The sequence below is a fragment of the Panicum hallii genome, chromosome 5, assembly GCF_002211085.1.
Source record: "Panicum hallii strain FIL2 chromosome 5, PHallii_v3.1, whole genome shotgun sequence".
In the NCBI taxonomy this organism is placed as follows: domain Eukaryota; kingdom Viridiplantae; phylum Streptophyta; class Magnoliopsida; order Poales; family Poaceae; genus Panicum; species Panicum hallii.
This window is the reverse complement of record NC_038046.1, coordinates 7,839,707-7,852,992: the sequence shown is the minus strand read 5'-3', so window position 1 is coordinate 7,852,992 and position 13,286 is coordinate 7,839,707. Positions and strand designations below refer to the sequence as shown.

General features: G+C 47.7%; 2 protein-coding genes across 3 annotated transcripts; one reads left to right on the top strand and one right to left on the bottom strand.

The window, feature by feature from the left end:
* The first annotated feature begins 4,697 nt into the window (after positions 1 to 4,697).
* On the top strand, positions 4,698 to 8,162 carry LOC112894475 (NAD(P)H dehydrogenase (quinone) FQR1-like). The gene is made up of 4 exons (XM_025962200.1): positions 4,698 to 4,852; positions 7,136 to 7,229; positions 7,337 to 7,599; positions 7,697 to 8,162. The coding sequence occupies exons 1-4, from the start codon at positions 4,830 to 4,832 to the stop codon at positions 7,926 to 7,928; spliced, it is 612 nt and encodes a 203-aa protein (XP_025817985.1). The 5' UTR covers positions 4,698 to 4,829; the 3' UTR covers positions 7,929 to 8,162.
* Positions 8,163 to 10,281: 2,119 nt separating this feature from the next.
* Positions 10,282 to 13,077, bottom strand: LOC112893949 (transcription factor bHLH110-like). Of its 2 annotated transcripts, none has more exons than XM_025961486.1 (7): positions 12,739 to 13,077; positions 12,184 to 12,646; positions 11,970 to 12,068; positions 11,728 to 11,793; positions 11,524 to 11,589; positions 11,340 to 11,396; positions 10,282 to 11,216 (listed from the first exon to the last, which is right to left on the bottom strand). In XM_025961486.1, exons 1-7 carry the CDS (start codon positions 12,981 to 12,983, stop codon positions 11,067 to 11,069), a joined length of 1,146 nt encoding a protein of 381 aa, XP_025817271.1. In that variant the 5' UTR covers positions 12,984 to 13,077; the 3' UTR covers positions 10,282 to 11,066. The 2 variants fall into 2 exon arrangements, with proteins under 2 accessions (XP_025817271.1, XP_025817273.1); XM_025961488.1 differs by having other exon boundaries at positions 12,184 to 12,640.
* Between the last annotated feature and the right edge of the window lie 209 nt (positions 13,078 to 13,286).

Sequence of the window (13,286 nt, the reverse complement as noted above, 5' to 3'; positions counted from 1 at the left end):
ACCGCACGCGTCAGGAATTCAGGATCCCACCGGCCCATGCGCGGGCGTCCCTCCTCCGCCCGCCGTCACGCCGACGCAGGCCGATGGCGCGGGTTGGGTCCGGCGACCGATCCGGGCCCCAGGCCGCGCACGTATTCTCCCCGTCACCCAACGTCACCGGGTGCACTGCCTCTGCCTCTGCTTCTGCGAGCGAGACCGCAGGCTAGGCAGGCTGGCCTCGACACATCCTTTTCCTCAAGTGGCGCGATCGATCGGTGTCCGATCGGGCATTTATAGCGCGGGCAAGGCGACGCCGGCCGGCCGACCAGGCTCGTCGTACGGCGTGGTCCAGGCAGGGCCACCGGCCACCTCGAGGACGCGGATGGTGAAGGAGAGAGCAGCGGAACCGAGCAGGGCTGTGCGGATCGTGCATTGCGTGCTCGAGCTTGCTGTGTGCAGCAGCGGCTCGATGGATCTTGGATCATGACACGGCCAGGCTTGGCGGTTGGGCCCAAACAAAGATAGAAAGATGGCGATAGATAGATGCCGTCTGCTGCTCCGCCGGATGCCCGGCGCGGGCCAGGCGGCCGCACCGTCGTCAGGCTGCCGCTGTGCTCGCGTCATCTGCAAGGCTCGATACGCGGGTTTGATTCGCCGGCCCATCTGGGGAATCCGCCAACGAGGGGTGCCGGTGGCTACACACCGTCGTTGCCTGCACCATCCGCAGCTAGATGCCTGCGTATCCTATCCTCTAAAGAATCATCCGGCCATGTTCAGTACAGCTGCCAGATCTGAATTCTTCTCCGGTGACGCCCGGCGAGCTGGAAGCCTCGGGCCAACTGCCAGAACGAGCGATCCGGGCGACGTGCCGGAGGAGGGGCCGGGGTTTTCCTGGATCCATCGCGTTCTCAGGTGCTTTTTGTATGGCTCCACCACCAGCTCGTTCAGCAGCTCTCAGTAAAGAGTAGTTTTTCAAATAGTTCCAGCATTGAAGGTTTATGGAGCCGGAGCCATTTTTTTATTGATACAGCGAGAACTGATGAAGCTGCAAAATATGGTTCCTCCGGATTCTCTTGCTATAAGCTGGAGCTGGAAGAGGAGCCGTGCCAAACGGGGCCACCGGTTCTCACCAACTCCAACCACGTGCGGACCTGGATCCGCCAATAATATACTAGATTCATAGTAGCAGTGTTCATTATCTCTGGAGGCAGCAGCACGTCCTGGTTCAATGCATCTTCGCCTGTCGTCCTATACGCTGGTTGCTGGCTGGCGTGCATGGGGTTGTCATCCGTTGACTTCCTCCGTTTATTCAGACTAGGAGACAGGTTCTTTTTTTTTGCATCAGCTCTGTAATTGAAATGGGCAACAGGATGTTGGGTCGGATGATTTGGATCTCTAGTTCTGGACACAGTTTTTTTTGCCCATGTGTAATTCAGGGAAATCCAGTAATTATGCTTGAATTTAATAGACGTAAGAGCATATGACAGAATTCGCATGGTTTGTTTAATCTTCATCAGCGAGACTAAGTCTGCAGCCATAATATCCACAAAAGAAATTCATGAATTCCAACTCGGAGAATTTATAAAAATGACTAAATAATACCCGTCAAATACTCTTCCCGGTCTAACTTAGCGATGCATGTCACTCTTTAGACCACACACGTTCACGAAATTTCAAGTACGAGACAGTGACAGGGGAGACTATCGCGGCAATGGTCCATTGGTCTGGCTGCTACCCTCTCGTGCTGGATACGAATGAATGACCAGCCGTCTGCTACGTACAACGAACGCCCAAGTCGTCATGCGTTGCTGTGCCATACGCACGCCGAGGACTCCGCGATTGCATACTACGGCCGGTGGCATGCACAATGCAGGACAAGGCCGAGCAAAATGGCAACCAGCTAACAAGGTCCACTGTGCCAAATCTTTTTGACTTGAATTCACGGTCTTTTTTATGCTTAGGGTTGGCAGCGGCCGGAAGGTGCCTAAAGGTGGCTTCAGTTGTTCATCCATGCCACATTTGACATGTTCTGCCCCCTTTATTTCTTCTTTTTTTGAAAAAGCTGCCCATTTATTTCTTACTGACTGTGAATCTATCCATGCTTAAAAAAACAAAGATAGCAGTTAGTTAATTTTGTCGATTATATTTTAAACCTGTTCCCTAAAGATTGGTGGTGATGGATTTTGTTCTTAGTGTCACTGCTACAAAAATAATTTGTAGCAAGGTCTCTTTTTTACGATTTATAGCAATCCCGCTCCTACAAATGGAGCGGGGGTACCGTAGCATCCGACCCGCCCCTAGAAATGTTGCGGGTTACGCCATCACTTGCCCCTACAAATAGGCATCATTTTCAGAGGCAGGTCGTGGCATCACCCGGTTCCACATAAAAAAGTTTATAACTTATTCATATGATCTTGGATGAAGTCAAACTTTATATCAAAATTGTAGAGAATAACGAGATTTAAAACTTTATAGTTTACATTTTTTTTATTTAAGATCATTTTAATAGTTCAAAAAATTATTATGAACCTACGTATGGCTACGACTATATAGTATCTTTATACTTTGAAGTTTCAACAATCTTAACCTTTTATATACACTAAAATATATTTTATATATTTTTTATCTATAGTTCACAATAACCATACTATATAACTTTCTCTTTTTTTATTTGTTTTGCTATATGGAAAGATTTAAATAAATTTTTGGAATAAAATTGAAAAATATTTTTATGGGCGAGTGATGACGTCAAACACCTTTATAGGGGCGGGTGATGGCGTCACCCGCCCCCTACGAATAGTTCTATGAAAAAAAATCATAAATTTTTCATATGATCTCGGATGAAGTCAAACTTTATAATAAAATTGTAGAGATTGCCTAGACCAACAATTTTATAGTTGATAACTTTTCATTTAACAACATCTAATAGTGTAAAAAATTATTATAATTTATCTAATAGCTATGACTATATAGTATCTCATACAACTCAAATCATACTTTGAGGTTTCCACTATCTTAACCTTTATATACACTGAAATATACTTAGCATATTTTTTTCCCTACATTTCACAATAACCATTGTGTAGAAGTTTCACTTTTTTATTTATTTTGCTATATGTAAAGATTTAAACAAAATTTTGGAATAAAGTAGAAAAATATTTTTAGGAGCGGGTGGTGGCATCACTCACCCTTAGAAATTAATTTCTAGGGACAGATGATGGCATCACCCGCTCCTAAAATTTGAGCCATCCCCGCTCACTCCCCAATCGCAGGCCATCGATCCGCGCCCCCTCACCCTCCACCAATCGCGCGCCACTGTGGCCTCTACACAACCCGCCTCCTTCCTTCTCTCTCCCTCCGATCCCATCCATTCCTCTCTCGATCCACTCCTCTCTCGCCGCATCCCCCTCCCTTCTCTCCCCCGCCACCCTCCCTTCTTTTCCTCCTCTCCCTCCCTCGCCGCCCTTCCCCTCCTCTCCCTCCCCCACCGGCCTTCTCTCTCTCGCCTAGCGGAGTCACGGCAGCTCAAGGGGGGCTGCGACGGCGCGGATCAAGCCGCTCCTCCCTCGCCGCCACCTCCCCTTCTCTCTCCCTCCACCCGGAGCCACGACGGCGGGAGAGGGACCGCTGCGGGGCTAGGAGGGCTGTGCGGCGCGAGGGGTACAACAATGCGCGGGACAACCGACGGGGGCGCCTGCGCGGCGCGCGGAGCTGCCGTAACAGCGGAGGAGTTGCGGCTCGGCGCGGCACGTGGAAGCAGTGGCGGCCCGGCGCGGGAGAGGGAGGTGGATGTGGCAGCGGCGGCCCGATCCGGCGGCAGCAAGCGCGCGAATGGATTCGTTGGCAATCGAGCGCATGGGCGGATTCTGGCGGCAAGCGCACGAGCGGCAGCGGCGGCGATGCTCTCCATCTCTAGCGGTACGCCTCGAGTCGGCGCGGGGAGCAGCAGCGTTTGCTAGCGTGGGGGAGCGCAGCTGCCGGCAATTTTTTTATTTGATCTGCAGGGGCGGGTCACCCTCTGACCCACCCGTGCAGTTTTCACGGGTGGGTACGTTATCCGCCCCTGCAGACAGCATTTGTAGCTACGAGAAGTAGAAGCGGGTACTGTACCCGCCCCTACAAATAGGTTTTTACCGCCTTTAAAAACTGTTTTTTCAGTAGTGTGTCTTATTTTTTATTTCCAACAAAAACATCTCAGGGCATATATAATTTCTGCTTATTAATTCCATGCCATGGCTATATCAGTATGGCTACGTGTATGTATGAACAAAGCGTGTATATCCGTTTCAAAAAAAAAGAACAAAGCGTGTATAGTTTCAGTCAAAAAATGAAGTGTGTGTAGAATCTCTTAGAACAAGTGCCGACAGCCAGAAGTCAAAAATCATAGTCTGAACCCCCACTGACGTGAAATTTGGCATTTTTGTCTTCTGTGAGATATAAACCCCGCATTTAGAGTCCAAGTGCCGAACCAGATCGACGAGATCCATTTTTTGAAATAAAAGACGAGATCCATTTGAAACAAGCAGGAAAAGACCAGCACACTGGACACAAACACCAGCTCGAAAAATCTCGCGTCGACGAGGAGAGGGTGAAACGGCGAAGAAACGGGGCAAGCAAATTGGTAAAAAGAAAAAAGAAGAAGGGAGTCTTGACTGCCATTTGGAGGTCAAACCAGAGCAGCAGCACGCCATCAATCCCATCACTGCCTATATATACTCTCTCTCCACTGCCCCGAAACTGACACCGGGAGCGCCGATTTCACTCCACACAACCCCTGCTCTTCCCCCGCCCGCGCGCCGCAGGAGTTCCCCAGATCTCCATCCGGTCCCAGGAGCTCCGACCCCTCTCCAATGGCGGTCAAGGTCTACGTCGTGTAAGCATCAACGCCTCCCCTTTAATTTCTTGGAATTACTCGGTTATTTCTGTGGTTTCCGACGTCCGCTCCCTAGAACTTCTCCCTTTTCCTGAGAGAAAAAGGCATCCCGATTTCAGATTTCTGATTGTATCTCTGCGTCTTAAGACTTGTCCAGCGCCGCCGTAGTCTTGTCTTGATTCCTAGGGTATAAGATTATGATCGAATCGCGTACAAATTTTCCGAGTCTAGTATTAAGAGATGAATTCTCGAGAGAAATTGTCAATTTTGGGAATACAGATGTAGCATGCCTCCAATTCCAACCGCTTTGGTCTTTAAAAAAATATCCGACCAATTTGTTAGAGATAAAATCCATAAACGAGGTTGAATTGATTCCAGTCGGAACACACTGATGAGTATACTAGCCTTAGCGAAGAAGTCGGAGGTAGATCGTGCTCCAGTGTCTATTTTCAGGTACAGGGACTCAGGGTCTCAATCATGATGGTAGGTTTCGTCCTTGACGGAATTGATGCCTCCTTAATGGGGCCAAATAATGGTGGGCTCCGGCGCTAATTGTGCCCATGCTTTCTTGCTTTTCTATGCACACTTGTGCGGCCGAGGTCCAATTTTGTCAGCCTTGCTGATTGGCTGGGAAAAGAAATTAGTGCAATTACTAGATTAGCACCTCAAGTCCTGATCTGTAGCTTTGATGCATCTGGATAACTCACTTTAATAGGATCACCAAAAAGAAAAATGTTTCAGGGCATCTCAACCAACTTCAAGATCAACTTTGCTCTTCACCATCGACTATTAAAGATGCGCAGATCTCATTCCACATCTCTTTTTTCAAAAATCATTATCGATGTGCTGCTAGGTATGTTTAGGCCACTAACTGGGTGATCCATTTGTACTTTTGTGTTTCTTAAAAATTGACATTGTAGAGTGGCAACTAAAATATACAAAATTCTAGCCTTACCTTAAGCTAAGGTTTGAATTTCTATGTTCCGATCTATATGCATATAAATGTTGTGACTAAGCTTGGGTGCCGCCTCCTTTGTGTTTATTTGCAACCTTTTTTATGACAGATCAAACGAAATGGCTCTACCTTTCTCTTTACAAAATGCGATTTACGTGGATGCACCCTTTTCTTTTGAGAGGGTGGGTGCCCTCCTTTTTTTTGATGTGGGTTCCCTACCACAAAGTCGCTGTTACCGTTAAATGGCGCATTCGTATGTGCTAGCTCCTGCTGCTTCCAAGTGCTTCACCAACCATTTGGATCTTTTTTTTTATCAATGTCTCTAACCATCAAGGTGATTCTTTGTTAAAAAAATATTCTTAACATCGAAGACAAAATAAAAAGCCAACATTTGTTTTATTTCCTTTCAAGAGAGTTGTAGTTGCACGGTGGACTTTAACATGAATAGTACAAGCCATATGTCACATTAGAGTACACCAAAATAAATGTTGAATTAACCTTTAAGTGTTTGATTAATGAACCACACTTTTTATTACCAAATTATTTGCTCTAGCAAGACAGATTCTTTTTGCCTATGTCATGTCTCTGTTTGTTCTGTTGAGTTAATCAAATAGTCAAGCAGGCAACTAGCAGTTATGAAAGCTTTGAGTAACATTTATGATTCACTGGTCTTCTACATCGGGCTTTCTAACTACAAAAATATAAGTTCAGCGGACCTGAAACACTTGGATAAATTAAATGCACACACAGCTGCACCTATACAAAAGCTTAGCAACATTTGTATAAATTTCTAGAAGCAGGGCTTCTCCAAGATTCTTGCTTGTGATATACTTTTTTGTGGGCCGCCCCGTGCAGGCCATCTTTTCTAGAAGAAAATAAAGCTGAAAGTGATATGGGTAGCTAAGAAGTTAGTATGACAGTTTTGTTTTTTTTTTCTTTTGAAATAAACAGTTTTGTTATCATGAAACTAATGCTTTTTGAACTCTCGTTTAGCTGTGCATATCTGATGCTCTTCTTTGTAGGTTCATCACTTAAAGACAAAGGCAACGAAACAGAGTGCTTTACTGAGTAGTTGAATGATGTGTCAGTATGAAGTATGATTGTCAGAACATTGGCTTTGTTCAAAAGGAAACCAGAGCATATGCACTGCCCTAAATTTTAAGTAGTATGAAACATAAATTAGTTACATATAGGTTCTGGTGGCAAAATGGAGAGCAACGTTATTAATCATGTCAGTTGGAACTCAGAAAAAAAACTACTAACATATTTTGCTACTTGGGTACTTGGAGCAGAACTTGTTAAACAATTTATCAATTATTATCCATCAGGTACTATTCCACGTATGGACATGTTGGTAAACTAGCTGAAGAGATCAAGAAAGGTGCCTCGTCTGTTGAAGGTGTTGAGGCCAAAATATGGCAGGTAACCCCTGATCATCAATAGGTATTGCACACAGTTCATGAATGCAAATTTGGACAAGAATTGCTGATACCTCTGTCCCGTTATTGTCCCAACTTATTACCTGAAAGGTCCCTGAAACTCTCCCTGAGGAAGCGCTCGGAAAGATGGGCGCACCCCCTAAACCTGATGTGCCAGTTATCACACCGCAAGAGCTTGCTGAGGCTGATGGAATCCTCTTCGGGTTCCCGACGAGGTTTGGCATGATGGCAGCGCAAATGAAGGCGTTCTTCGACGCCACTGGTGGCCTGTGGAGGGAGCAGAGCCTCGCTGGCAAGCCCGCTGGCATCTTCTTCAGCACCGGAACCCAGGGAGGTGGCCAAGAGACCACACCGTAAGTACCATTCCACGGTTTTAGACGAGGGCCAGATTTGACATCCAAAGATCATGGGTTATCGTGTGACCAAACTTTTGCCGGCTACTCCTTTCAGGTTGACAGCGATTACCCAGCTGACTCACCACGGCATGGTGTTTGTGCCGGTGGGCTACACCTTCGGCGCCAAGCTGTTTGGCATGGACCAGGTTCAGGGTGGCAGCCCCTACGGCGCCGGCACTTTCGCTGCTGACGGCTCGAGGTGGCCGAGTGAAGTGGAGCTGGAGCACGCCTTCCACCAGGGGAAGTACTTCGCAGGCATCGCGAAGAAGCTCAAGGGGTCTGCTTGATGGCTCTGATCTTTGGCTCATACCTAATCAACAATTTAAAACATTTACAGCTCCACCATACCGTCAATAGCTTGGTCTGTTCTCTCGTAGTGCCTGGATGCTGTGTGCCTCTGTGGGCACGTCCTGCCGTGTGATATGGTTTTCTTGCTCTGGTGACTTGGTTGTAATCTGGAGTTGAACTGTTGTGTTTCTCGTCGCATAAATATCGATCATTGCTGAAGTAAATGGCTTCCATCTTGTTGATCCGTAATGTCCTGCGCCTCTTGTCAGATGCCACCGTTCTCCAATCGAAATGCTCAGAACGACGGAAATGAATAGAATAGTGGATGTTTAGGGACATGAGCGTTTCCTTCCGGGCCGAACAACAAATCTCGCCTTTTTGCAGTCAGAAAACCGCTCTGCCAAGCCCAGCCTGCTTGCGTAGCATTTCGAGGTTTATGGATCCGGGCTGTCAAAAGCTACTAGGAGGCCTGCTGGTAGGCAGTCCAAAATTTTGCTGGGCTTGTGCCGGTCTCTGGCAGAAATCTAGTTGGGCTTCAATTTCCTTGTGCCACGGCCCACCACATCGAAGTGACAGTGACCTCACACTGACGTTGTGGTGAGATCGCCGGAATGCCTCTCCATCCTGCTCTAGATGACTAGACTAGATGTACTTGAGTGCTGCTTGCGGGCGTGGCTCCGTTTTGGCCCTCTTCCACACGACGCACTCGCTAATAATGCGTTTACGCACTAAGTACGTGATCAAGGCGGCGGCGGCAGCTTAATCTAACTAGATTCTGCCACGTAGACCGCCCGAGCTCGACGGGCCGGGCGCGGCGAAGCACTGAAGCAAGCGCAACTCCATGGACAAGCTCGGAGGTTTGCTGCATGTGTGGTGGATGGATGGGCTACCGGCCGGCGGGAGGGAGGGTGGCCACGCCGTTCCCGGCGTCCTGGCGCGTGCACGCGCGCACCATGGACGGCCCTTTTGCAGCAAAAGGCAAGGTCGCTTTGCCTTCCGCCGACGCCGCAGCAGGCGCCCTGCAGGGGCGGCCAGAGCTGAGAGCTTGGATCCGGCCGACCATCACCTGAACAGGGAGGCCCCCACTTCATCACATGTGCGCTAGCTGGTATTCAGGGTTTCTCATAGAAAGGAGGACTCGGCGAAAAGCCGGAACTAACAGTAGCTAGCTATGGAGGTTATTACCCACTGCTGCGGCGTGCAAGCATTTTTCGGGACTAGCTGAACAAGTTCTTGCATTTGTAGTTGACAGAGCTAGCTAGGTTATTGTACGGAAGGATTACACTTACTATGCCCCCAGCTTGAAACACAAAACGGCAAAATTGCATTGGCAAATGGCGCGATAATGACACCGTACGGTACCACATCATAAAAAAAAAACAGCTCACAACTCCAATAATATCCACCTATGGTGAGGTGCCCCTTTGACATCAAGATGACTATAATAACTTCATCGATCGCTAGCTCCACCGCTTCAGTTTTTCGTAAGCTATTTATACGTGTGATGAGTAGTGTGCGCGTGTATATTTAAGTGCCCAACTAATTTATTTTATTATGAAAATGTTGCAATCATGATTGGATATTTGATTAATCTACTCTCTAATATAATTTTCCCACCAATAAATGTATTATACCGTATGTAATAACATCACATTGTAGTCATAGCATCGGCATCCCATCTTGATTAAGATCTATATATCAAATCAGTGTGTCTGTGTGTGTGTGTGTGTATAGGTATAAACAATAACAGGTAATGGATAATTTCATCTAACACACATCTGTTCCACGAGGGGCTGTTCTAGTTATATACTTCCTCCATTTTTATTTACATATCGTATTAGCTTTGTCGTAAGTTAAAGTTAGCTAACTTTGATCAAGTCTGTAGAAAAATATAGCAACAACTATACTATTCAACATATGCACTATCAATGTATACTTCCTGGTGAATTCAATGAAACAAATTTGGTATTGTAAATGTTATTATTTTTTCTATAAATTTAGTCAAAGTTGGCCAAGTTTAACTTAGGATAAATTTAATACGATATGTAAATAAAAACAGAGAGAGTAGATCGCATGGCGTTAGCAAACAAAAAAAATCAAGCATACCAAACATATCGATATCATCAATACACAAATTTACAATACATGACATAGTGTTAGAGATCAAGGGTGCGATTGGCATAAAACGTTTGGTTCTTTTCTTAAAAATCTCGCTATGTTTGAGTAGCATAGATATAGTGAAATTTCGGTCCTAGACCAGAAGGCCGGCTTGCCAGCCACTGGGAACTGGATCCAACGTTGGCACCAGTGATCCCTGAATAATGATGGTGAATTAGTTACAAATCCATCGTCTTTGCAACTGGTATTTTAAAATGTGTTGACAGAACATACTACATAGTACTAGACAAAATTAAAAATAACTGAAATTGGGGGGGGGGTGCATCTTTAAAAATACTAGACAAATTAAGTAAACTCGTTGATTTGGTCCTTATCCCTTTTGGGCGCGTACTTTCAGTGGTAGGAGCATATGATGAGATTAACATCATTGTTCATGCTGCCAGCATGACTGTTGTCAGCCATCTGCACACTAATCCATTCTGCTTTTCCTTTCAAATGTTGGCACCTGCCCCAACTTTCCCTTCCAAAACGCCAACCTGTTCATACTACAATGCTAATTATATATAGCGACCATGCATTATATTATTCACCTGCAAAGTTTTGCCTATATATGAGTATAGATGATGCCCCATGTACTCTGCTGCCTCATTCATCATTATTCTCTTTTGCACCTGATCCAGCATGTTATACACACTTACGTTAGCCTGTCGTAGACCACCAGCCAGTACCTATTATCACATCCCTTTTTTTTCCCTTTCAAAACATCCTTCGATTGCTTGGGCGATATCATAAGCCCTTGCTTTTCGTATCAGGCTGGCTAGCAGGTTGCTGCTAAGAATTAGTTTACCACCATTTGTACAATACTTAGTCTGATAAAAAAAACACATGGCTTTGCTTCCCTTTAGCTTCAACGTACTCTGTGCGTCTGTTCGTAGTTCACGGCCGGACAAGCACACGTTGATGTTAGCACGCGTACCCCGGCCTGTACCGATGTATCCCAGGCTACACTAGCTGTATCTCTACCGGAATGTTCCTCCGAATGTAGGGTGCCAGAACTCCGGCACCGTCTCGGCCGCCACCGTGTACGTGCTCGCCACCGGGACAAGGCACAGGCCCCGGCTGCGCAGGTCCTGCTTGGTGTCACCGCTATCCTTGGCGTCCTCGGAGCCCTAGTTCGTTGAGAAGCAAAACAAATGTTATCAATAACATACGCAGCAATCGATCGAGGAATACGCGTACTAAGCACTGGTGAAAGAATTTGAAGGAACTGGAAGCAAGTTAGTTGATACTACCTTCTGCTGGACGTTCTGCAAGGGGATCCCATTTTTCAAGTAGGGAGAGCTCAGTGACTGCAGAGGTAGCATATATGCAAGGTATGACAGGGATTAGCTAAAATTTGAGAATATAATAAGCAACGAAAATGTTGAGTAATACTAGCACGTAAGGTAGGGAATGGCATTTTATTTGGGCACTCACAGAAACTTGATCGTGAAGGAATTTGATGTATTCGATGGCCTCGTGAAGAACCGATGCGGTATCAGTCTAGAGTATGACCATAGCCACGATATGATCCGTTAGGTCATTATCCAAGAAGAGTTCTAGCATCGCTTGCTCTCGCAGCTGTTAACTGGAACGGCGAGGAACGAGAGGGAATTGACACAGAACAGGAAGAACTAATACCTTTCCAAAAGGCGAGACTAGTTGCTGGAGCGCAGTGATTCTGTCCCCTAGCTTCTCTTTCCTCACCTGCAGCGCAAAAGCGAGCAGGAAATTAAAATGATTTTTTTGAGCAATCCAGACTCCAAGGCCATCATCCGTCGTCGATGCTCGCACGGAAATGTCATTCATCAAAAGGAACAAAAAGAGACACGGCGAACTGCTGAAAGATTAAAGGAGAAATCTACTCGGATCACGCCTCGCACCTTAAAAGTCGGCAGCGGCGATGGCGCCTCGATCCGCGGCCTTTTCGCCGCGGCAGGAGACTCGGGGGCGCTTTTCCTCGCCGCCGGCGAGCAGGCGTCCTGCACGGACCCGGAATCGGAGTGCAAGAGAAACTGAGGACATGACTTGGCGAAACCCTAGATAGCTATGTATGAACTCATCAGGAGTGTGACTCTCATCTCATGCACAACTTACCTTCACCGTGAGAGGGTTAGCGTTGGAGCTGCGGATACCGGGCTTCGTCTGCAAGGCCTGCAAGAGAAGCTGCGACTGCAGCGGGCCACCGAAAGGCAGGTAACTGCCGGACAAGTACTGCATCGCGGCGGCGGCGCCTTGCATCGGCCCAGACGCCGGCGCCGAGGGCTTGAGCAGCTGGGAGAACTGCATCGACGCCGTGGCGTCGTAGCTGACCGAGGACTGGCTGTCTCCGTACACCGAGATGTTGTGGCCCGCCGTGCCGTCGAACAGAGCTTGCTGCGATGGCGCCGTGCCGTACGGCGACGGAGCTAGCTGCGCGTGGTCGACCAAGAAGCCGGCGCTCATGTCCCTGATTAATGGATTGTTCATCGCTGGGGCTTCATCGGCCGCCGGCTGTGCTCGAACCATGTCGTCTTGCAGCACGGCTTGGAAGCTGGTATCGCTCCTCCCGCTCCTGAAACTTATGCAAGATCGGATGCTTTAGCCACCCTCCACTGTGAAGCTAACATCCCAAAAGGCACATGGATCATGGATGAATTGAAGCTAGCTTACAAGAAGGCCTGCGTCCAGTCCACGTGTGGATCGCCGAGCGACGAGGCGGCATCAGACAGAGGCTGATGCGTGGAGCTCTTGTAGGGGTCCTGGAAGGTTATGGAGCTCGTCGACTCGGCGGCTGCGGTGGGGGAGGTAGCCCAGCCACAGGCCACCCGGTCCGTGACGACCGGGAGCGGCGCGGCCGAGCACGCTGACGCGCCATGGCTCCTGTGAGAGGTGCTGCTCCACCACTCGTCGGCCATGGGTCGGAGGGACGGAGGATCTCCCTGGCTCTTCCTGCTGTGGCGCTGCAGCTTCGCTCGAGGTGAGGCGGAAAGTGGGATGGAACGGGAGGAAAGGGGGAGGGGAATCTGAGTATATATGAAGGGTACAGCTTGGTGTGCGTTGAGCTTATCAATCAATCAGTCCATGGTGGACTTGATTAGGGAAGCTGGAGGCTGACCTTTGGGGTGGGACCCACAAGAGTAGCTACTACTAGTCATGAGGTTTCATTCCCTTTCTTCTTTTCTTATTGCTTGTTAATTCGACATGTTTTGTCAATAAAT

What these genes read in the sequence shown, in the direction of transcription:
- LOC112894475 (XM_025962200.1), top strand. Translation starts at nt 4,830, where the DNA reads ATGGCGGTCAAGGTCTACGTCGT. An exon ending in GCGGTCAAGGTCTACGTCGT is followed by an intron (nt 4,853 to 7,135) that starts GTAAGCATCAAC and finishes ATTATCCATCAG; the next exon opens with GTACTATTCCACGTATGGAC. An exon ending in GGTGGCCAAGAGACCACACC is followed by an intron (nt 7,600 to 7,696) that starts GTAAGTACCATT and finishes TACTCCTTTCAG; the next exon opens with GTTGACAGCGATTACCCAGC.
- LOC112893949 (XM_025961486.1), bottom strand. Translation starts at nt 12,983, where the DNA reads ATGGCCGACGAGTGGTGGAGCAGCACCTCTCACAGGAGCCATGGCGCG. An exon ending in CGCCGCTGCCGACTTTTAAG is followed by an intron (nt 11,794 to 11,969) that starts GTGCGAGGCGTG and finishes TTTGCGCTGCAG; the next exon opens with GTGAGGAAAGAGAAGCTAGG. An exon ending in TAGTCTCGCCTTTTGGAAAG is followed by an intron (nt 11,590 to 11,727) that starts GTATTAGTTCTT and finishes GTCATACTCTAG; the next exon opens with ACTGATACCGCATCGGTTCT.